The sequence below is a fragment of the Lepisma saccharinum genome, chromosome 5 (genome assembly GCF_977018435.1).
Source record: "Lepisma saccharinum chromosome 5, izLepSacc3.1, whole genome shotgun sequence".
NCBI lineage: Eukaryota > Metazoa > Arthropoda > Insecta > Zygentoma > Lepismatidae > Lepisma > Lepisma saccharinum.
This window is the reverse complement of record NC_139233.1, coordinates 73,980,568-74,004,041: the sequence shown is the minus strand read 5'-3', so window position 1 is coordinate 74,004,041 and position 23,474 is coordinate 73,980,568. Positions and strand designations below refer to the sequence as shown.

Genomic DNA, 23,474 nt, shown 5'->3' with positions numbered 1-23,474 from the left:
CTTTGGCGTTTAGAAATCGTATGACAGATCTCACTTCACATTTGGTGAGATTTTGTATTACGGCAGCCATTTCACCTTACTGCTACTCGCATGTACGCAACCCCACTCTGGCGATTCTATCTCTGTTGCAAGCACAGAATACTAGGGCATGCACCTGCGCATTCTCAACTTCATCAGTGTTGCTAACCCAGCGTAAAAAATTATCGGTCCTTTTTTTTGACATGTGCCTCGTATATAAAGTGAAAGAGGAGGGAGGAAACATTCACCAGACGCAGAAAAACTTCAAATTTTTGTGACAAATTGTCACATCATCGGGAGTAGAAAAAAGGTTCATGAAACGAGTGACATCAACAGTGTGATAGCATGGCCTGCTGTGTTGCCAGGACCAGAAAGAAAAAGTAGACAGTTTCACACACGAAAAAATCATGTTGTTCCCTCGCCAGGCTGTCAAAAACTGTGAGTGGTGAAAGGTGTAGGGGAAGTTAAAGGGTGTTGCTGAAGGTGAGGGGTGGTTGGGGGGGACATTGCATTGCACTCATGGTTGATATACGGCCCTAGCCTCTCCCATCTTTTGCATACTGAGTTGTTGGTGGATTGGGGCAAGGAGTGGACGATCGCTACCTGGAAGCAGTCACTGAAGGGAACATTGTGGTGATTGGTGTGAATGGCTTACTGCTTGAGGTTGATAAGTCTATCATGATAGAAAAAATTATGTCAGCAATTACAATCCACAATGTCTGCCTCATTGAAAGTATTAACAAGAGAGGAGCACCATTCAGTTGTCCTTTTCTTTGGGGAGGGAAACACATGTATTCCTTCAGCTTGTTTGAGTAGCACAGGAAAAAAAAAATGGGGTGTTAAATTTGACTAATGCATTTTGCTCTGGTCAGCCTCAGATTTCAACTGCAACTGAAGCAATAACAGCAATGGAACCAAGTTACACGAGAAAATCAATGAATGATGGGATGATACAGGAACTGAATACGAGTCACGGCTCAGCTCAATACATCATTCATGACATACTACAGTACCACAGTCTCTGCTAGGTGGGTATCAAAACAAATCACCCTCGAACTGAAAGAACATTTGTGTGTATGATTGAGAAACAGTTATGAGGTTTTGAAACCGGAGATAGTTATGTACATTGTGAGTATCAGTTTGTTTCAGAGGTGTCACAAGCTATTGTTTCCATTTAAAATTTTGGAAGCTGAATTCAAGATGGCAGGTCTCAAGATGGCGGCCATCATCATCATATGCCCTATAACATTTCCCCCACCCCCACAAACCTACGGTGTTAGTTTTATACAACAGTATGTCATTCAACTTTTATTCTGGTGTCTCCATACTTTTCGACCACTCTGTACAATAATGTTAACATTAACCACTTCTATTTACAGCTTGAATCTTGGATTCATCCATGCTTATCAACAAACTCACACAAAAAACATGATGATATTCAAGCCTTATTTTTTTTAATGTTACAATGTTGACACATGGCATGAGCCAAGCTAAACTTAAAGTGGAAATGTTATGTTTTCATTGGCCAGGAAGGAGAAAAGCTTTCCCAGTGTTTCAAATAATATTTACCAGTTTCTCTGACTTCAGCAGATGGAAATATGTCTCATACAATGTATTAAGAAGATCCGTCTTAACCAAATCATATTTTATTAGGCCTGAAAAGAGATAATAAAATTATACGAGTATCAATGTCTAGCCCATTACATGATGTACATCATTTAAGAAATAAGGGCCATTCAACCAATAACATATCAAGAACTCTCATGTTTATACACATTCATGTTACCTTTGTTACTGAACAGCCCTCATGTAAATACATAAAAATTATATTTGCCTTAAGAACACCAAGTTCTTCAGAAATGATGAAACTGCATGTAAAGCATGTTATTTTATCCTATAATTCGAAACAATAAAACCACACATGTTTTGTAAACAAGCACAAAAATTATTGAATTGGCAATGTTTCAATACTCACAAGTTCCTTCTTTTCCTTTAAATGCATTGCTAATTCAAGAATTGTAGTGCATGTTTATGTAACATATGTGATTTTATTATTTCAAAGTACAACAGAGGAGCAATTACCCCCTTTGATTTCAAATGTTATGCAAATAAAAATACATTTGCAAATTTTTCTTGCTTGCTTTGCTCGCAATTTCTGCTTTTGTCATTTTCGTCAAGTTCAGAGCTGTAGCTAAGGGGCGGCAGGAGTCGGCCATGGGCGCTGGATGATCTAAATGAAAAAAAGTTGTAAAAGAGAGAATGCCATGGCGTCCAATGAAATTATTTGCACCCTATTAAATCAATATTGTTTTCATTTGCAAAAATTGGAACTAAAAATTTTAGTGATATGAATCATGTCAGTGATATATAATCATGATATTTGGTGATATATATCATGTCAGTGATATATCGTCACGATATTTGGCGATATATATATCTCCGAGATGATATATCGTTGATATCACAAAACTGAACAAATATTGTATCACATCGTCTGTGGCGATATTTTCTTGATGACATATCACAATATCAACCATCCCTAGTTTTTATACATCTGAACTAAAACATGTCAGGTAAACATATTCATTTTTAAAAATAACCATTATGAGAACAAAACATATAATTGTTGAAAGGTAAAACTTGTACTTAAGTTTACTTCATATTTTGTGAAAATATGTTATTAGTGAACCCCCAAATTGTTATTTTTTTCTACACTGTTTGCACATGCATTGTTCTTATTGCCTTCTTCCATTGCTTCACTTGTTCTAGCATGATCTGTGCAGTGTGTATTCTCATCATGTTTTCTTTTGCTTAGCAACCTTCCTCATGCATTTGGCTCTCATAGAGAAGTCTTTGCACATCCACCCAAATTGCATTTAAAAAATATCCAATTGCAATCACAAAGACAAAAAATACTGACTTTACATAACATTGCTTAAAAATGGACAAATACAGACCAAGATGAAAATACAGTTTTCACTGACCAATTTCCACCCTTGATGACATGAGAGGTAAGCGCTAAAGCATACTTTTATCCAGTAGCTGCACTCATCAACTCCCCCCCCCTCAATTTTACAGTACATTTGGCACCATGCTGTGTATCTGGCACTCATTTGTTTCGTGCCGCCAGCAACCTTTGTTGCCTTGTGAAACAAAAATACCCGATGTCAGTTAAAGAGAATTCAACCAATCCCAGATTCGTTGTTTCCGAGCCTCCAGCTGAAAATGCAACCAGTATAACAAGGATAATTTTTTCCATGCTTTGATTTTGAATTTTACTTATTTTACACCATTCTTCTGCCACTTTTGGATAATTTCAAAGATGAGGATGAATGATAACATCACCGTCAATTTTGGGAAAAAAATCAGATGATTTCAAATCAATAGGTGATTCTGGAAGTATTTTGAATGCTGATCACTGAAATTACATCCATTTTTTTCTAGGGCTAAGCCGATACCACTTTGAACCGATACTGATACCGATGTCAATACTATCACAGATTCACAGACACCAATATTTGAAAATTCAAATAATCAAAAGTTGTTCAAAATGTTGATTAATATTAGTGCATAAGTATTCCATTCTAATTTATGTATCAATTTACCAAGAATTTTACTTTGAAATATTCAAGAATCACATAAGAATATTAAATTTAATGTTATGTTATAACAAAATTCAGTTTTTCACACAAAAATAATGAAAAATGAAAAGAAACTTTGAATTTTGCATAATTTCAAAGATGATGAGAATGCGGAAGTTCCATGTGGCATGTTTGCGAACCCCATGAAAGATCAAAATCCGGAAAGTGTCGGTCAGTATAGGTAAATGAATTACAACCGATACTTTCCGATACCGATACCACTGAAATCAGACGATACCGATACATCAGCATCGGTATTGGCTCAGCCCTGATTTTTTCCCATCACGTCAGGATGTGTAACAATTTCACAATCAAAATTCTCATATTTGCCATTCTATTACGCCTATTACAGAACGCAACAAAATAAATTTAAACAAAGGAAATTTTGGTTGTTTACAAACCAATAGGTGATTCTGGAAGTATTTTGATTTTGATTTTACAATTTTGGGTGCATCAGCACTTAGGCTATTTTGCATCCGTCACATTATATGAGGTCCAGCCCCTTTTCGTTACAAATAACAACTCTAGCCTTGCATAAATAAAACCCTAAAATACTCTGACTTCCATTAAAAGCTGAGGCTGCAAACGGGCACTCAGCACACATAAGGACAAAAAACAGGACAACACACACAAAATTATACTGGCCATAGTGGCAGTCGGCAGAGCCTTGTTCGTCTGCAAAATGCAGTCCAAGGTGTACTATGTGGAAGTGAGGTTGACTTTTGGGCACCTATGTGGAAGGTCACCCCTTACACCCCAGAAGTATTTTGAATGCTGATGACGGATATGACATAAATTTCTTCCCTAGATCAGGATTTTACTCCACGTCATTCAGTTCAATCAACCCACTACATTATAACATTGAGTTTTGGACATTTTGTTGAAGAAATTTTTATGAGGGATTTCGAAAATGGAACTTCCGAAATCAAAGTTAACAATTTTCATGTCAATGTGTCTTGTGAAGATAGAAGGCGGATTAAATGCTTACTAATCTATGTGCATTAGTAGTTCAAAATTGGAGGATCTGTATTGTAGGAAACCAATATTTTACCATCTAAACAGAGCCATCTATTGGGGAAATGATGGAACTATACATTTTATTGTGAAATTAAGGCAGTTAATATATTGCTAGTTTGTGAAAAAAAAATAGACTGATGGGTAAAAAAGGATTTCATTTTTGGAATCAGCATGCTGAAATTATTCAGAGACAACAGTCATCTGTGAGTCATCCAAACCCATACTGGCTGGTGTAATCAGATAATATTGATTGAAGAACTAACACACAGGACTCAAACCTGGTAGCTTTAGGAGCCAGATCATAAGTCACTCACTCAACTTGCTCAGTTATCAAGGCAGTTTTCTTTCATGATGAAATAAGATATGTGCCAAATCAATGATTCTATAAAACACATGTCATTGCCATGTTTCATATTTCTAGTTTCTATCTCACTCTAAAGATGATTCGATTGTGAGTTTTGGTCAACTCTGAAATACAGAGAACATAATATCCATAATAAAAATGAACACTTACCTATTAGCCAGTTTAATGCACATATGATTTTGGTAACCATTACAGTATCAAAGTAAGTTAAAATCCAATAAATAACCTTCACAGCTACTTCCTCAGGCACTAGATTCACAGGAACAAGACATAGGAATAGATCTTCATGTTTCAGCACGCCTTAAAAATAAATATTAACAATCAAGAGCTGATATGTATTTAATCCTTATCAGGAAGCATGAGGTCCTTACATGCTACCATAAAGTGAACCTAATGAGGGTTTTCAACTATAGCTTATTTTTATATTGTTGAATTAAATTTTACAGGAATATGAAGTTATTTTATTGTGCATTGACAAATAAACTACCCAAGTTTGCTTTCAGCCCTCCTTATGCTCAAATAGGCCAATCACGACCTACAGTTTCAAGTGGAATCTGAAGCACTGTGGAATGTACAACGTGTCCGGCTTATAGCTATAACAAAAGAAACATGCACTACAGTTTACAATTACCTGCCCCAGTCAAAACGTGTGTATGTGCAGTACTGCCATCTGTTGCAATTTACAAAAAACATGAAACGGTGTCACGTGCATGTGCATAGGCACAGTAAACACATGGCGGAATGGACTCCACAACAGAAGGTGTTCTGTGTGTTGGATATATGTCGTGCTAAGGGTGCCCATATAGAAGTGTATTGACATTGTTAGTCACAGTGACAGAGCCAGTGTCTCTCATTTTGTGATGTGTAATGGCAAGGTATTGTGCATCAGGATACACCTTCATTCTCAATAAATTCTTGGTCAAACAGATTTTCAGACAGTTTATTTTTTCATAGCTCTAAGCTGGACACCCTGTACTTCCTCCAAGGATCAAATGCAGGTAGTAGAACATTGATAATCCCAATCTCTATTATTCATTTGTATTCAGATACAACAAACTATGTTTATTTTAGTAAAAACTATGATGATCATGGTTTAAACCTGAGTCACTGGCATTCTATGACAGATATCCACCTACCAGAAACTACAAAGCAAGTTTTTGGCTTCTCCAGTGACAGCTAGTGCCGTCTACCTCCTACTGAGAAACTTAATCCAAACTGAAATGAGCTATAGCACATAGAAGATATTTAATAAGTTGAATCAAAACTTTTCAGTGGATTATTTTAAAATGTTGAGTTGAAAAATGAATACATGAATATAAATACAAAAAAATATTCCATATGTATCAGAACTGAACTCTTACCAATTTCTTGCAGCATGTTATAATATTTCTGAAGATATAATACCTAGCATATTTGGTCTGACGAATACACAGCATGCAGTGCAAAATTATTTTAAAATAGCAATGTTTGTTCCAACTTAATTTGTATGATTTTTTATTTAGTATATTGCATATTACCACAAATGTAACTGCAGCATTTATATCACCGATCCCAAATAGTGGGAAAACAACTTTGTCACATTATGGCTAAAGTTCTGAAATTATCTCACATCCAGTACTTATAGCCCTTACTCAGATTTAAAGCACTAGGCATGATTGATTTCACATGAGCACTGAGTGGAATCTCTCCAAAAGAAGTATTGACTCAAATGAAGGTCTCATGAGTGCTCCACAACTGTTACAGAACTAGGGATGGGACAGATTAATTGGTACTCTTATCAGCATCAGCCAATATAGGCATATCAGTGTATCAGAAAATTTACCGATAATTTTACCAATCAGATATATCTATAAAATTTTTGATATAATTTTTATGGATACATGAATATAATCTCCATGCCCTACTTCTTTAAAAAGTAAATGTCTAAATATACAGTCTCGGTTGCGTTGCAGTCATCTGGTAATGCACATTTATTAAGGAAGTGAGGAATACATTGATATTCCTAAAGGACCATTTGGAATTTTATATGAGATCAGTAGAATATTGGTTATTGGTATTGGTAAATTTTACATCGATACTTTCAGCCAAAGTTTCATATTAGTCCATCCCTACAAAGAACTAATGGGACAAGATCAACTTTCAAAAGCCCAATGATGGTAAAATTTTAGTAGTTATTATCAATCATGTTACAATTAATAATCAATAAAATATTTCTATCTAAACTATCTCAATATTAATGTGCACTACTTATACAGTGTGTTGCAAAAGCTGCACAACCCAAACTTTGATGACTTTTGTGTAAAAATTATGATTTAGAATTTTTCATGTAAATATATGGCCAATATTTAGGCACATTTTGTCTATGTCTGTTGAGAAAGATTCCACCTGCTAGTGCTGCCAGCTAAGGTAATATGCCCATAAAATGGCACTTTTTCACTTATTCATTTAATCGTCCATACCAAACCTATCATGCTGCATATGACCATTATTGGTCGCAAATAACAGATTAACACAGCATGTCATCAGATGTCTAATTTTGACCCTTCTTTAATTTCTTGCATATTTTTCTCACCCAAAGTAGCATTGTGGAAAAAATATAATGCTGTCCTCCACCATTGATTAATTTATAGAATTTTCTGTTTGGAGTAAACAGATAATGATAAGCATGAAAATATATCTCAATGAATGAGGCTTTATAATGCAGAAAACCATCTGTAAATATCTTACGGTTTTCATGTTATAAGCCATCAAAGTTTGGTTAGCTTGACATTTGAAATATTCTATATTAACAATACCAATACAGTCAAATCTCAGTTTTATATTTTTCAACAGGCCAGGGTAAAAAACATAACATGTAAGAAAATGCAAAAAATTGGGAAAATTTTATAGCATCTTGCTCCATGAGCATGGAATGTACAGAGTGTCCGAAAAGTCACGCAACCCGGTGTTTACGATCGTATAACGGAATAGCGAAACGGAATGAGAAGAAACGCTTTCTGCCAAGAGAATGCCCTGTATATTGGGAAAATTTAGAGAGACAAACATATGTAAGAACATGCATGTTTTAATAACAAATAAGCAAAGTGTTGCCAAAGGCGGAAAAAAAATATTTGCAAATCGTGTATATTGATGCACAGAACTCATTGAGGTAAATTATTGCAACATTTCACAATACCAACGAACAATTTGGATGGCCATCTAATGAATTTGACAGAAAAAAGAACTTTGACGAAGTTTCAAAAACATTGCAGAAGGGAATAAATGGGCTGTTCCAAAAATCGATGTTTTCACAATAATACGCAGGACACTGGCAACACTGTTGGTGTCACGTGTCACTACCAGACGTGTTTCACCTCAGGCTATCACACTAAGGCACTTTTAACGACAAAGGAGAAAGTTGGTTATTCTCGAACATATGCAATAAATTACATACACCTTGCAACCCTGAAATGTTTGTATCCCTAAATGCTTCTCTTACGCAAGAATATGACGATGTTCGGATATATTCTTCAACAATGAACACTCTTTCCTGTGTAGAATATGGCATTTTAAAAACACACACAGGACGTCAGCATAAGTAGACACAATCTGGAATGCCGTTCGCGGCAAACAGCAACCACCTAAGGTACAGAAAACATAACAATTGATACACGTTCTTCAGTACCCACATTTCAGGGTTGCAAGGTGTATGTAATTTATTGCATATGATCGAGAATAACCAACTTTCTCCTTTGTCGTTAAAAGTGCCTTAGTGTGATAGCCTGAGGTGAAACACGTCTGGTAGTGACACGTGACACCAACAGTGTTGCCAGTGTCCTGCGTATTATTGTGAAAACATCGATTTTTGGAACAGCCCATTTATTCCCTTCTGCAATGTTTTTGAAATTTCGTCAAAGTTCTTTTTCTGTCAAATTCATTAGATGGCCATCCAAATTGTTCGTTGGTATTGTGAAATGTTGCAATAATTTACCTCAATGAGTTCTGTGCTACAATATACCTAATTTGCAAATATTTTTTTTCCGCCTTTGGCAACACTTTGCTTATTTGTTATTAAAACATGCATGTTCTTACATATGTTTGTCTCTCTAAATTTTCCCAATATACAGGGCATTCTCTTGGCAGAAAGCGTTTCTTCTCATTCCGTTTCGCTATTCCGTTATACGGTCGTAAACACCGGGTTGCGTGACTATTCGGACACTCTGTATAATATGGGAAAATGTAAATTCCAGAAATGTAAAACTCAAATTCCACTGTATCTTTTTTACATTTTATGGTACATTCATATTTACATTTCCAAATTTTGCAAATTATTAAAATATGATAATGTTCATTTTCAGTTTTAAAAATTATATGGTTAATTTCCACCAACAACAATTTGTTTCTTCCATAATAAATTCTGAACAGGTTTGGTGATATTTTGTGGCAAATAACGTTCTTGTAATATTATGACTATAGATCACAACAACAGGTTTCAAAACATTTGCAGGCAATATAGCAATTACATCAATTGTTGATTTAATTACACAATTAATGCAAAATGTTTACTATGCCAATAAGAGGGGTTTGGGTCCTTTAAAGCCTCTTCTTATATAGGGCTACAGAGTGGTCTCTTGTGAAGGTATTTAAAAAATCACATTTGACCCTTATGCTTGTTCATCACAAAGGTGACAATTATTCACGGAGTTACAAAAGTTGAGTATAAATGAGAAAAAAGAATAATTGCATAATTTTGTACTCGCTCATTATACAGGGTTTCTGAGAATGAATGGTGAGGGTTTGGTGAGGTTATTGTGAAAGATATTTTACGTGGTATACCTTGAAAGTAATTTTATTGGGTTCAGCATGGCAGTAGGCAGAAAAAAATTCAGGGGGGTTCATTCATACTTGTACTCATGGGCGTCAACAGAAATTTGAATAATAGAAGTAATAACAATACTTATATAATAATTAAAATTTCATAATAAACAAACTTTATTTTAAAAATAATAATAATAATTATTATTATTATTATTGCTGTTGTTATATCCTTGAGGAGGCTTACCCAATCCAGCAGATGAGTGAATATCCAGCACAATTATTTTTTTTTTCATTTCATTCAGTGTGTATTGAAATGCAAAATTATTATACAGTAAATCCTAATTAACACAAACTCGCTTAAGACGAACACTCGGTTAACATGAACAAAATGTTGGTCCCGGCAGGGATGTATTATATCTTATAGAAAGTTTTATTGATTAACGTGAATTTCGGTCACCACAAATTACGAACTGTTTTTTTAGTCTGTTGCATTATTACATCTAATTTAACACGAACTTTCAAAGTTTTTCATATTTTTTTCTGTTGCTCCTCTGTCGAATTGACCGCTAGTTTTATGGAAGCAATGAGTACAGTTGGCCGTGAAGTTACCAAGCATTTGTGTTCCCGTCTGCGACAGCGCAATATACAGGAATTTTTCACCAGAAAATGGTCTACAAGTACTTTTTAAAAAGTTAATTCCTGTTGTACTGTTTTGTATGATGACATACATAATACGTATTGTAAATTATTAATGTATAGAAAGAACTGTATTGCAATAATAAAATTTGAGTCCCCGTTTAGCAGGATTTTTTTTTATCCCAAACTCTTGATTTTTCGGTCCCTTGGGATTTGTGTTAACGAGGGTTTACTGTATTTTGTTATTTCATTTAAAATACCTTCAAGATAGAGCTTTAAAAGTTAGATGGAAATCTTAGTCATAAAGTTCTTGTTGTTTGACATTAAAACTTAATTTTTTTGAATTTTGAAAACTGTGTGTGTAGACTGGTGCATGTACTGTAACCTAAATACGGCCGTGGGGTTCAGCAACTAAAACAGTTTCTGTATATGTAATGTACATGGTTTATATGCAGCAGATAAGAAAACTAGAAAAACTGTCCTACCAGGTGTGAAGTTGCAGTGTGAATTTGTGCATTGAAGTACAATATACACCATACAAGAGAAAGCTGCTTGTGTCCTGTGGCTGGTAGAAAACAAATCTATACATCAGTACAAAGAATCCATCTCTCAAGAACAATGATCCTTAATAGTTCACACAGTTATGGGAAATTAGTTTCTTTACTCTCACTACACATCAGGTAGACTGTGAACACCACAAAAAAGTTTGAAAATAATCCAACGGTCCTGTGTTCGGAGTACACAAAAATTGCTCCCTTGCCATAGTCAACAATTGGACTTTCCGCATTGTATGACACTGTACGAAAGATGGCATGCATACCAAAACCTACTAGCATAGAAATGCTGTCCAGAATGTGTTTCAGTTAATGCAGAATTTGTTTGAGTTCAAAATCATCTGTCTGCTTACTGTACAAACGGTTTGTTGTTGAATCTAAGAAGTAACTTTCAAAGTATACTGTGTAATGTATCTTTCACAATAACCTCAGCAAAGCCACACCATTCATTCTCAGGAACATTTACATAAACAATGACATTTTTTTTAACGAAACGCTCAAAATGCGAAACAAGCCAGAATTTATTTTCAAATAAACACACCTTTGAGTGTTTTATTAAACAAGGAAACTAGGCAAAATAGTGTTATCATATTTAATGTATACATTATGTACAGTCACAGACACTTCTGGGTTGTAATGGGCTCATTTACTTTCAATGGAATAGCTACAATGCAGACGTGTCCGTGACTGTACATAATGTACATAAGCAATGACAATTATTTTTTAAAAAACTCATATTTCATGTACAATTAAAGAAAAATATAATATTTATATCTTTGAGAAAGGTCGTCAGATTATGAATATGTAACAAATCATACTCAATCAAGACAAATTATTAATTAATGATTTAAGAATTATACATACTAAGATCAGTGTTAATTATAACATCAACTATAATATTGATATTTCCATCACTCAAACCATTCAGAAAAGCCTCCTCTCGCAATATCTTCATATGGTTTTCAAAGGCTATTGTTTTGATTGCATTAGACTTCTTGCCTAGAAATGCAAGAAATATAAGATTAATGCTAAACTAAAATGAGGTAATAAAAATTATGAACACAAAAAATTTCTTACATTGCAAAAATTTCAGAGACGTAGCTTCTACCAAACTACTTTTCTTAAAAAACTGAACCTCATGCATTTAGTACATTTTAACCCAAGTTACAAGTGTACGTTCTCAGAATTCTGTGCTAATGGCAGTTTGACGTACTTGTACATATATACATTTGATGCACAGTTGACTTTGAACTGCTGTCAGATGCCATCTATTGGCGGTAGAAATAAATTATTTTAACCAGTTGACCAGAAGAGTGTTAGTCTTTACTGCCATCTACAGAGAAGTAAGAAAACTACTTGCACAATGTTGTTTTCATGAGTCAAAGATTACAATGGTAGTCAAGTGTTAGTGTTAGTAGTTTTGATTTGGCTTCCAATAGTAACAAATGTGCACAAGAATTTACTCACATTGCAAATAATGAAACTGAAGGTGTAAACTAAAGGGTCCGGCAATACAGGATGTCCCAAAAGTAATGATCCATTTTCATGAAACCAGTAATGCATTGTTTTCTTTCACAGGTGTTTGAAGAGATGCTTTCTATAGAACTATAGAAGAAAGAATACCCATTGTTTCCTGGAAACTTGGTGGTAAAACTTTCGAGGATGTGTGGGAGCTGTACCATCGAAGATATGGAAAAGAGCCACCAACAAGAACCAATATCAGGCTTCTTGTAAACAAATTCAGACAAACTAGTAGCTTGCTTAATGAGAAACGTCCTGGACGACCATCAACATCTGAGAGGACAGTCCGGAGCATTCGTGAGGCCATTGAAAAGAGCCCACGTGCTTCCGTTTGATAGCTGAGCCCGTGAGTTGCACATTCCACGAACCAGTGATTGGCGTACTCTTCGTTTTACCCTGAAGAAGAAGGTGTATCACATCCAGGTAATGCATCACCTGGAGGAGGAAGCTGAAATGGGATGACCAAGACTAAGATTTATGGACAGTTCATGTTTGCGGAGCTTGAGGTTCAGCAGGCAGGACTTCTAAATTCCTGCCTGAGGGGTTAACTGTTCTCAATCCTTGCAGAGTCATGCTTATCTGGGACACTCTGTGCTCTGATAGCAATACTGCTGTTCACAGAGTTCAGTTGTTCAATTTGGCACATGTGTTCCATGTTTCAGTTGCTACTTCTAGTGTTAACACATTGACTGCCACCGTGTAACTGAAAATGTATCTCTTCTGGGCCAATCCGATTTTCTTGTTACTGACCGACTGTGAATGAAATGTGTATGTATAATATCTCAATACAATTGAAATTAAGCCCATTATTGAGGTTTTTGTGGTGTGTATGCATTTCTATACACGCGGCGTAGGTTTTCAATTTGACGTTGTATGCCACGTGTATATGATTTCATACACGTAATTATTCGCTTTGTGTTACCACATTTTGTCTTGTTCTTTCCGAATATCACGTTGTTTTAAAATTTTGTGGTGATGAAAGTACCAAAATTATCAGACTACTGGAGCACTAATGCTTTATATGATTTTCATCTTTCCCGAAGTATAATGAGTAGAAACAGATTTGAACTGCTTCTACGAATGTGGCATTTTGCAGACAATACACGTGTTGTCCCTAATAATAGATTACATAAAATTACGAACATCACCAACAAACTCATTTCACGATTCCAAGAAATATACACACCAGGGTAAAATAGTGTCGACGAAAGTATGATACCATGGCGGGGAAGATTTTCATTTCGGCAGTACATCCCTTCCAAAAAGAATAAATACGGAGTGAAAGTTTTCAAGTTGTGTACCAGCAGGGGCTATACATGGAACATTATTCTTTATGTTGGAAATATAAACATGTCCGGTAACATGTCAGTTCCTGAAACTGTTGTGTTACAGCTTGTAAGACATCTTCTCGGTGAAGGCCGGCGCCTTTACACAGATAATTATTGCACCAGCGTTCCTCTTGTTTACCTTGGCCTTTACAATAATACCCATCTGATCGGTACAATTAGGTCTAACCGTAAATATTTGCCAGCAGATGTTCTTCAAGATAAATTGAGGAAAGGTGATATTGTAGGAAAGGAAACTCAGGAAGGTGTGACTATTCTGAAGTGGAAAGATAAGAGAGATGTGTTAGTCCTATCTACAGCTCACTCTCCTGAAGAGGTAACTGTAACAGAAAGACGTGGTTCAGAAATTAGAAAGCCTACCGCAATTGTTGATTACAATACTGGCAAGTCCTTCATTGACGTAAGTGATCAGTTGGCTTCATATGGGAATGCTCTGCGAAAGACTACAAAATGGTACAAGAAAGTTATTATTGCATTTATATGGGGAACGGCTCTCGTGAATGCCTACATTCTCTACAGTGACTGTATCCAGTCCAATAACATACACATAAATGAATTCAGGAAACATGTAATCCTAAATATTCTTTCTGAATAATTACCTCCTGGACAGTAACTCACCTTAGCTGAGCAACAAGGCAGAAAAACTCCAACTCATCACTTGATAGACAAAGTACGGGATAATGGAAGAAAGAAGCAAGGACGCTGTGTACATTGCTACAAAATCTATGGCAGAAGTGGAAATTCTGACTCGACAGGGAGGAAGTTTGCCAGGTGGGTGAAGACAGTATTTGACAAATGTCCCAAAAATTATTTTATGTGCCGGGAGTGTTTCAACAAAAATCATTGAACTTCCAAAGTGTTCGGTACAAAATATGTCATCCTTATATCTATATATCTACAAGGAACATAAGTTTACAAAAAAATATTATATAACAAATCGTTTTGTAAGAATTATGATGTACTAGCAATTTATTCCACAATGTATTATCGTTTGCAGTGAATTCCAACCAGAAAAAAAATTGTATTTACACATTTACCCTTCTTTTTTAGTTGTCAACACATTTGTACTAGTGAAAAGAATACGTAAGCGTAAATAAAGTTTTGAAGATTTTTTTACTCTTGTAAGACATTACAGAAATTAAAATTATTACTGCCCCATCTTAGATGTACGCCACGGCTATTTAACAGTCATATAGTTTTGCTTGAACTGTGAATGCGTTTCCATACACGCGGCCAAGAATCAGGTTCTTGTTTGTGTATGGAGTAGCATACACGTGGCCCAGAAGCAAGAAGCCATGTGTATGACATATCATACACATGGCAGTCAATGTGTTAAAACAGTTCTTTAGAGGAGAGCCTATTGCATCCCTGAAACCAAGGATTGTTGTTAACCTCAAGGCGGGTGCTCAGGTTGAGTGCCTTTTCACACCTGTGTGTCAAACTCTCTGTGGAAATTCCATTCCTGCAGCCTAATGAGGCTATGGAGTCTTTTCTACAACCAGGATAATTGTCTATGAAGACATCCACATTGGTCAGAAATCACCGGTGTGTATCAGGTTGGTACAAAAAAATGATGTCAAAACACAGTAAAATCTGGAATGTTTCTTGTTGAAACAAATGAAGACTAGATATTGAATGCATTTGTACCTTCTCATTTGTTAGGAAATGTCAGCAACAGTGACAAAATTTTAAGATATCAAATCTCATCACATATTGATATCGCAATTTACATGTTACAAAAAAAAAAAAAAGGTAAAGTGCTTAGCACCACGCCATGAAGGCGTATAGGGGGTGTGGGGATAACGCCCCACACTTTCTTGATCCGGTAGTGAGTGGGGGTGATGTGATCAGCACCATGCCCCTGACCGCCTTTACCCCCCAGGATTTCCCCCAGGTACCCATGTTATTCGACGCTGGGTGGGCGCCGGGGCCGCTTCCAGCCGGGGATCGAACCCGGTCCCTTTAGCATGGTAGTCAGATGCGTTGTTATTGTTATTACAAGGTTATTGTTATTTAACTCCTTTAAACAATTATAATTCGGACTTCCTTATTAATTTAGCTTCTAGGCATCCAAGAGGAAAGCGGACAGACATCCTGCCAGATTAATTACTCACACACCATTATACTGAGGAGAGAGGGTGTAAGGTCAGCCAAAATGACCATAAAATGGGTCTTTGTGAAGAAAATTTAGGGAGAGTTGATGTTTTTGGGGGCAGGGGTGATAGGGTTGTGACGTATTGTGAAGCCTTCAGCATGCAAACTGTGTGTGTGACAATTACTACATCAATTTTGCTTTGAGGACAATGTGTCTGAACTAATCTACAAGGCATGTACTGAAAGTAATGAGCCAAGTGATACAGAGTGTCCACAAAGTCCTGTTCCTTGAACTTTGAATAAGTTGGTAACGAAATGTCGGAAATGAATACAACTTTAACAGAAGAGAGCATGGTCCTTTGGGATGTTTTTGCGGTTGAAAGAAATACACCACGTACCTGAAGAAATGCAGGAGAGGGAAGGGTATCACGTAGGGAGGAGAAAAAATGGACAAAATTATATTTTTGTCCCCCAAAATTCTCTCAATTCCTGATTTACGACAACTTTCTCTGAACTTTTAGTCTCTATGTACACAGAAATGTCGAAAGAGGCTATTTTTGTTTTGATTGCAATGTGTAGGGTGACAGAGAAATGAAATTTTATGACGTCAGCAGGACGAACATCAAATTGCATGACACGATGCATACTGGGTATCTACACAACATGGGAAGAAAAAGTACTAATATCGAGTGATCATAAATTGTAACACCTGGTATGGACGGTTACTTTTAATGTTTGTTGGTCAGCAAGACTGACTTCTCTGGTGAGCAATCCAGGCAGCGCTGGTCTGTTTGTTGCATTGTTGGCTCGTTGGTTGTTTCGTACGTGAGTGACGTTGTTTTAGCTGCTGCGAGTGCTCTTATTAATTTGATTTAAAAGTTATTATTCTTCTATCTTTTGAAAGAACGTGTTTTTATCCTCAAACAGTGATGAACAGGTGCAGGAACAGTTTTCATTGAGGTATCCTCGTAACTGTGTGCCACATAGGAAAACAATATTGCGGCTTAAAAACATATTTGATGAAACTGGTAGCGTGTGTAACAAGCCACGAAGTGGAAGACCTAGTGCCTTTACAGCTGATTTCTTGGAAGATTTGGAAATCTGTATGCTCGTTCGCCTAAGAAATCACTCTGGCATTTATCGAAAGAATCGCCGATCCCCAAATCTACCATACATAAAGCACTGCGTGCTTACCGTGTTCGTGTCGTACATGAACTTAAATTTCCGGACATAGACAAAATAATATGATTTGCTAGATGGTTTCTTCAGACATTCAGGTCTCAAAGGGAACTTGACAAATTTTATTTTTCCGATGAAGCATGGTTTCACCTATTGGGTTATGTTAACAGTCAGAACTGTAGGATATGGGCTACTGAAAGCCCTCATGTTTTACATGAGTAGCCACTTCATTCCATGAAAATAGGTGTCTGGTGTGCGATATAACGGCGTTGTATTGTTGGGCCATTTTTCTTCAACAAGACTGTGAATAGTGCTGTGTATATGAACATTGTGCAGGAATTTGTTTAGATGTTAGAGGAGGATGAGAGAGACACATGGTTTCAACAAGATGGGGCCCCAAGTCATTCATCACGCGAAACAATGCCTTTCTTCAGAGAATATTTTCGTGACAAATTGATTGGAAAGGGCTTGAGGCCACCTCGTTCCCCCGAATGGCGAATCATGCGTAAGCATTAGAAGAGAACCACAAAGCATATGGGGAGAGTTGCAATGTCTGAGAAAACAGTGTATGATCATTTTTACATTTACCATGAGGACGTCATCAAAAATGACAGAATTAGAAGAGGACAAAAAGTTTCTGGAGAGGCAAGAGAAGAAAGGAAGACCAGGATTCATGACGAAGCTGGACGAAGAGTATGCATCGCATCAGGCAGCCAGTGATAAATGCATATTGAAGGTGGAGCAGGAACACCTCAGCAAGAGGGTTACCGCTTTGAAGGGAGGTACCAGCGGCAGTGAATATATTGAATCATTTTCTTGCTTGGGGGATGAAAAAATAGTTGATGCAGTGACCAGAATGGTCCTTTCAAGAAAAATTATGCAAGCAGTATAAGTGGAGGAGACAAACTAATGACTCAAGTATTTACTGGTCCTGCACATAAAAAATGTGGACACACATTAAACATTTTTTTGGACTCATTTTAAAGTAAGAGCACTAACCATAGTAGTAGCATTGTCACCTTGTAATCAAGGTGTCATGGTTCGATACCCGGTGGAGGCACATAGTGATTCGGATCCCACTTTAAACTGCAGGTCCAGTCCCATGCCTTTCTGTGCATGAAGGGGACTTAAAACCTCAGTTTGATCTCTTACCTGCAACAATTTGTGAATTGTGATTTCTCAATTAGCTCTATAGGTACAGTTGCACTTTGTATTTTTCTTATTTTATGTCCCATCTAAGCCTCTGTGGGTTAATAATCATGATTATGAGAATGAATAGATGTATGGAAGGTCATTAAGAAAATAATTTGAATGCCCATATTAGGACTGGAGCATGTTGCGAGAACCTGAATCAAGAATATTTAATGTGCAATCAAGCACTCAATATGCTCTGCCACCAAGGTGACTTGTAACGGAGGTAGACTATTCTAGAAAATTACCAATAATAATATATCCCATACAAATCGTTTTTGCATTTCCTGAGATAGATCTATACACTTTTTACCAAAGCCTGATGCAAGTCATGGGTCAATAGAATTAATTACTCTTTGGATGGCCAAAAATTTTCAGATCTAGTTGCCCAGTTTCGAATCCCATGGGTACCGAGTTCCCAGAAAGGAGTATCTGGATTTTGGATGTATGTAACTTACATGAAGAACAACATCTAGCAGCAACATCTATCTGTTCTCCCCCACAACATTATTTCATTTTCTTCTATCAAATATTCCCAACACAATTTTCATGAACACTTTGTGATATTTCTCCCTTCTTTCAGATCTCTTTCCCTCACGGCTGACTTTGAGGGCAATTTCCAACTGTGAGTAATACGCACATCACAATATGTTATTTGCAAGAAGGCAGGTGATCTCAGATTTAAGATTTTTTCCGCAATAAACAAGTCTAAAATTAGAACTGAAAATTGTCAAAAGCAAAGGAAAAACACTCGCATATATATTTTTTTAATATGTCTAACCTATTATTGTTTGGTTATTCCAACTTTCATTTCCCACATTTTGATGATGCATGACAATATGTTCTGAGTCATTCTGCAGAATTGTTATTGATTTAAAAAATATATATTTTAAATAACACTGGATTTAAATAAAGTAATAAAAATGTATGCAAGTAGTAGCAAGAAAAAAATCGAAAAATCACGTATTTCCATTAATTTATACAAAGTAGTGCTTGGTTGCACCAAAAAAAAAAAAAGCCATCATAGGTGGCCTGCTTATTTGTGTTTCACTTTCTCTCTCTCCTGTAGTGGGTCACAAGTGGAGGCTGAAGAAGATGGAACGTGGGCCACGTTTTGTGTCAATACTCTGTTTCTGACCATACCTTGTCACAATTTCTGTGTGCCGCAAAAGTGGAGGAATGATGTCATGGTAGAACAAATATTGTGCTGCAATATGACAAATAACATTATCTGTATTGTGTCATTTTGCAGCAATCTATGAAATGCTAAAAGATGGAATGGAACATTTCTTGTGACGCTGACCTTTGCGACAGAGTGGCTAGTGTAACTCTCCAAAATACAAATGATCTCACATTCAAATCCTGGCCTGGCCATGACCATTTTTCTGAAAATGTCCTGTAGTCCAAGAATCACCCATCCTCATTGTGATTAGCCAAAGTGACAGAAAAATTACGTAAAATAATAATGAAATCAGTTACTGATCATCATCGTTGCCAGAGTTTGAAGAGCGAGCAAATTGTAATTCATGTAAACAAAGGGGCATCCTAGATATACACATGAAATGGGTATATAGCATGTTCACCACTGATTGCAACAACCATAAACATTGATGAACTAATGAATTAGATGAGCGACAAACACATTCCTCAGAATTAAAATCCAGAACTTCTGGTTTTTCATCATGTCATGCCAAAAAATGCAGTTTCCTATACACAATTGCCTCTGTTGTTGAACTGCTGTACATTCTTGCTGTGACTTTTTCAAAAATAATATAGTACAAATGTAATTTTGAAATGTAATTAGGTCATGCCATATTCTAAAAAATGCTACACTTACAATAAATAAATGGTTGAAAATTTTCACTTACCTATGGGTTTGCCAAAATTTCCAAAGCACAGATGCTTGCTGGGATTTCTTTTTCCAGTTAACTTGTTTACAATACCTTCTAAGTATTCCACACCATGACAAACATTACAATTTTGTAACTCGCTAGCTACATTTGAAAGGTTTTTACTTCAGTGCACTTAAAAATTTTGTAATAAGAATAATTTTAAATATCATTTGGTGACAATGATTTTTATCACTTTGTCTCTTAACTGCCCATCATACTCTTTTCATCAGGCATTGGTAGACACTCTGAGCTAACTATATTCACAATTCGGAGGAAATGGAAGAATGAGCAATGCATGAAATCATCTGAAGTTAGTCATTTGTTTTTAATAAAAACAACAAATCTATACATAAAAAGACAAGGTTATTGAGAACATGAATCTGAAACCTTATTTAAATGAAAGCTTGCACCATTCTGAACAAAAGAAGAAAAACTTCAAGGTTGTAAGGCAAATCCGAATGAAGACATAATGATTTATGCAGTAATACATGTCATTCGAACTGGGGTTGCATGAGGCATATGTGGAGATTTTGAAAAGCATGTAACTTCTGAACCCCTTGACCAATCTTAATCAAATTAACATCTTTGAAATCAGGATTAAAAGGTTTATGAGTACACTAAATTTCATAAAAATCGGGAATGGTGGGTGACACTTTCATAAAATCCTGATGATTTGACATGGAATGACCCCACCATTCATTGTCATAGTCACTATTAACCTCAAAATAGTGCTCGAAGTGAAAATTCCAAACTTGGTTAAGTTCGGGAATAGTTGGGGGAATGCATAAGCAAATTATCCTAGCTGAAGAATGCTTTAGGTTACTCCTCCGTACCCCTCCTTCAAGCACTTCCCAAAAAGTAGAAAAGCGACTACAATAGCAGATATATAAAAAAGAATGGATTTACAGATAGTGAATTGCTTAAATACTGAAGTCAGAAAATCTCTGCTGCTATGTGGAAAACCCCTTGCTCTAACTGTCAAATACATTGTACTTTGCATATCTTTTATGTGCAGAAGGACATTCTATTTGCCTTTGCAGAACAGAAAGCATCAAAAATAGAAAGAGCATGACTTCCGGTGAATTAGATCATGTTGTACAACTGTTTGTTCACGCATGATGAGATGTGATTCAAACAGTGATTAGCACAATCATAACAGGATATAAACATACTTCAGGTAAGATATTGCAAAAGAATGCTGCTTCATGATAATATTTTTTCGATGTGAAAATAATTCTGCAATGCCTCAAACAATTAAAGTACTGTATGCATGGACAAATATGTACTTGCACATACAAAACCCATGGTGCAACAGCTCATTGAGGGCCCAGACCTAACTACTGACTGCCGGCTTCACTCCCACCTGATCCTACTCACTCAATCACCTGAGGTGGGGGATCATCCAACCACTTACAGGGTGACGTTTGGACAGCACAACGAACACCCAGTCGTTGTTGTAAGTTTTCATTACTGGGATACACTACTCATTCGTAGCTCCCCAATTTTCTCACAATGGTGGGTAGCCCCCGGTTCCATACACAGGCCAAAATCTCAGAAAAAAGTTGTTACACTTCCTCCAGGAGATTCGAACCTGCACACGTCGCATAGCCGAAACCCAAAGCATGCGACGCCTTAGACCGCTCAACCACAGTGTGGGACTTGCACATCCACTATTTTTATTTTACACTCAAATCAATAATGTTGCGCATTCGTATTCGTTAGAGGAACTAAGGAAAGAAAATTCAAATTTGCATTTTAAATTCTTGTTATATAATGGTATTTTCTGAACATGAGCAAAACCAGGCCAATGTCTGATATTTTCATTAATTCACTTGTTTCTTAGAATTATGTTACTAATTTTCTGTTGCAGAGCACAAAAGTAAACACAATAACAAAAACTGTTTGACCCTGAGTTTTGTTTTAAGTCCACTTTGTGCATGGATAGACTAATCAAGACTGGACCTACAGTTTTAAAGTGAAATCTCAACCACAATGTAGTTCCACCATGTATCAAACCTGGGACACCTTGATTACAAGGCAATGACATCACCACAACACCATTAAGGAGACCTCTGTAACTGTTCACTGATAAACAAGGAAGAAGAAAAGCATTTGAAAAATGAATGAATGAATACATGATAAAAAGCTATTCAGAGTTGATGCATGTTATCAATAAATTACAGATACATACCTTTCAAATTTCTAATGAATCTGATGCTTTCATCTACCATTTTTGTATTAGAGTAACCTGTAAAAAAAAAGTAATGTTAAAATGAAACAAATACTTTCATTTTGTCTAAGAAGAATTAATATATTTGAGAGTCTTAGGGATTTCCTTGTGAAACTATTTTTAAGCTTGTGCAAGGGTGTTTATTTGTAAGTCTACAATGATCAATTTCATCTTATCATTCAACCCCATAGTTGTGATTAGCAAGAAGTGACATAAAGTGATGGAATATAAGAAAAGCAAATACAGCAAAACATTTATACATACATGAACTGTTCTTGGAAACCTGAAGAAGAAAAAAAAAGGGGTCTGTCTTTGGAGGAACTGCTTCGGCTCCGGTACCCTTTTCTGCACCCTCGATTTTTCGCACATTTCAAATATTCTCGTTACAAAAATTAGTTCTTCATGTCTCTTGGTTTAATCGTGACGACGAAGAATGATGAACTGATGAAATGAGCGATCAGGGTTTGAACTCGGGACTTCTGGCTTCGTAGTGTCACACTAACCACTACTTAACTACGGAGACCGGTTCATCGTCGATATTTTAGGTTTTTATGCGAGCTCTACAAATAACATTACATGAACAAGATATTTGTACAAACCAAGACATCGACAACTAATTGTAATACTTGTAAAATGCAAACTAACAGTACCTTTTTCATAATAACAACATTTCTTCAGATAGAAAAGTCAATTCAATATGCAGCACACTTCCAAATTTGTCTGCGAGAAACTTCAAATATTCCTAATCTATGGTTTGAATGTAGTGCCTTAGAGTTTGAACGAACGAATCAAACGAACGACGAATACAAAATCAAAACAACTTGCTCCCGCGCTAACGAAAACTCTACTTTAAGTTGAACTAAGCACCTCATGGACTGGAAAGCTCGCTGATCATGATCATTGATCAGCCACAAAAAGTGAAGCCACTTTTGCGATTAGTTCCTCCTACAAGGGGTGTGCGGGACAGAATTTGTTTGGTTGGGACGGGATCGGG

The 23,474-nt window shown here is 36.3% G+C and overlaps 1 protein-coding gene across 2 annotated transcripts in view; it reads right to left on the bottom strand.

The window, feature by feature from the left end:
• Nucleotides 1–23,233, bottom strand: part of LOC145988396 (centromere protein I-like) — an 86,788-nt gene extending 63,555 nt beyond the window's left edge. Inside the window, exons 1-5 of one of the 2 annotated variants that reach the window (XM_083123278.1) lie at nucleotides 23,131–23,233; nucleotides 22,442–22,498; nucleotides 11,892–12,026; nucleotides 5,191–5,340; nucleotides 1,588–1,673 (exon numbers count right to left, since the gene is read on the bottom strand). In XM_083123278.1, the coding sequence (XP_082979404.1) occupies nucleotides 1,588–1,673; nucleotides 5,191–5,340; nucleotides 11,892–12,026; nucleotides 22,442–22,481 (411 nt within the window). In that variant the 5' untranslated portion in view covers nucleotides 22,482–22,498; nucleotides 23,131–23,233. The remainder of the gene's footprint in view (nucleotides 1–1,587; nucleotides 1,674–5,190; nucleotides 5,341–11,891; nucleotides 12,027–22,441; nucleotides 22,499–23,130) is intronic. The other variant, XM_083123279.1, reaches the window with a different exon arrangement.
• Nucleotides 23,234–23,474: the final 241 nt, after the last annotated feature.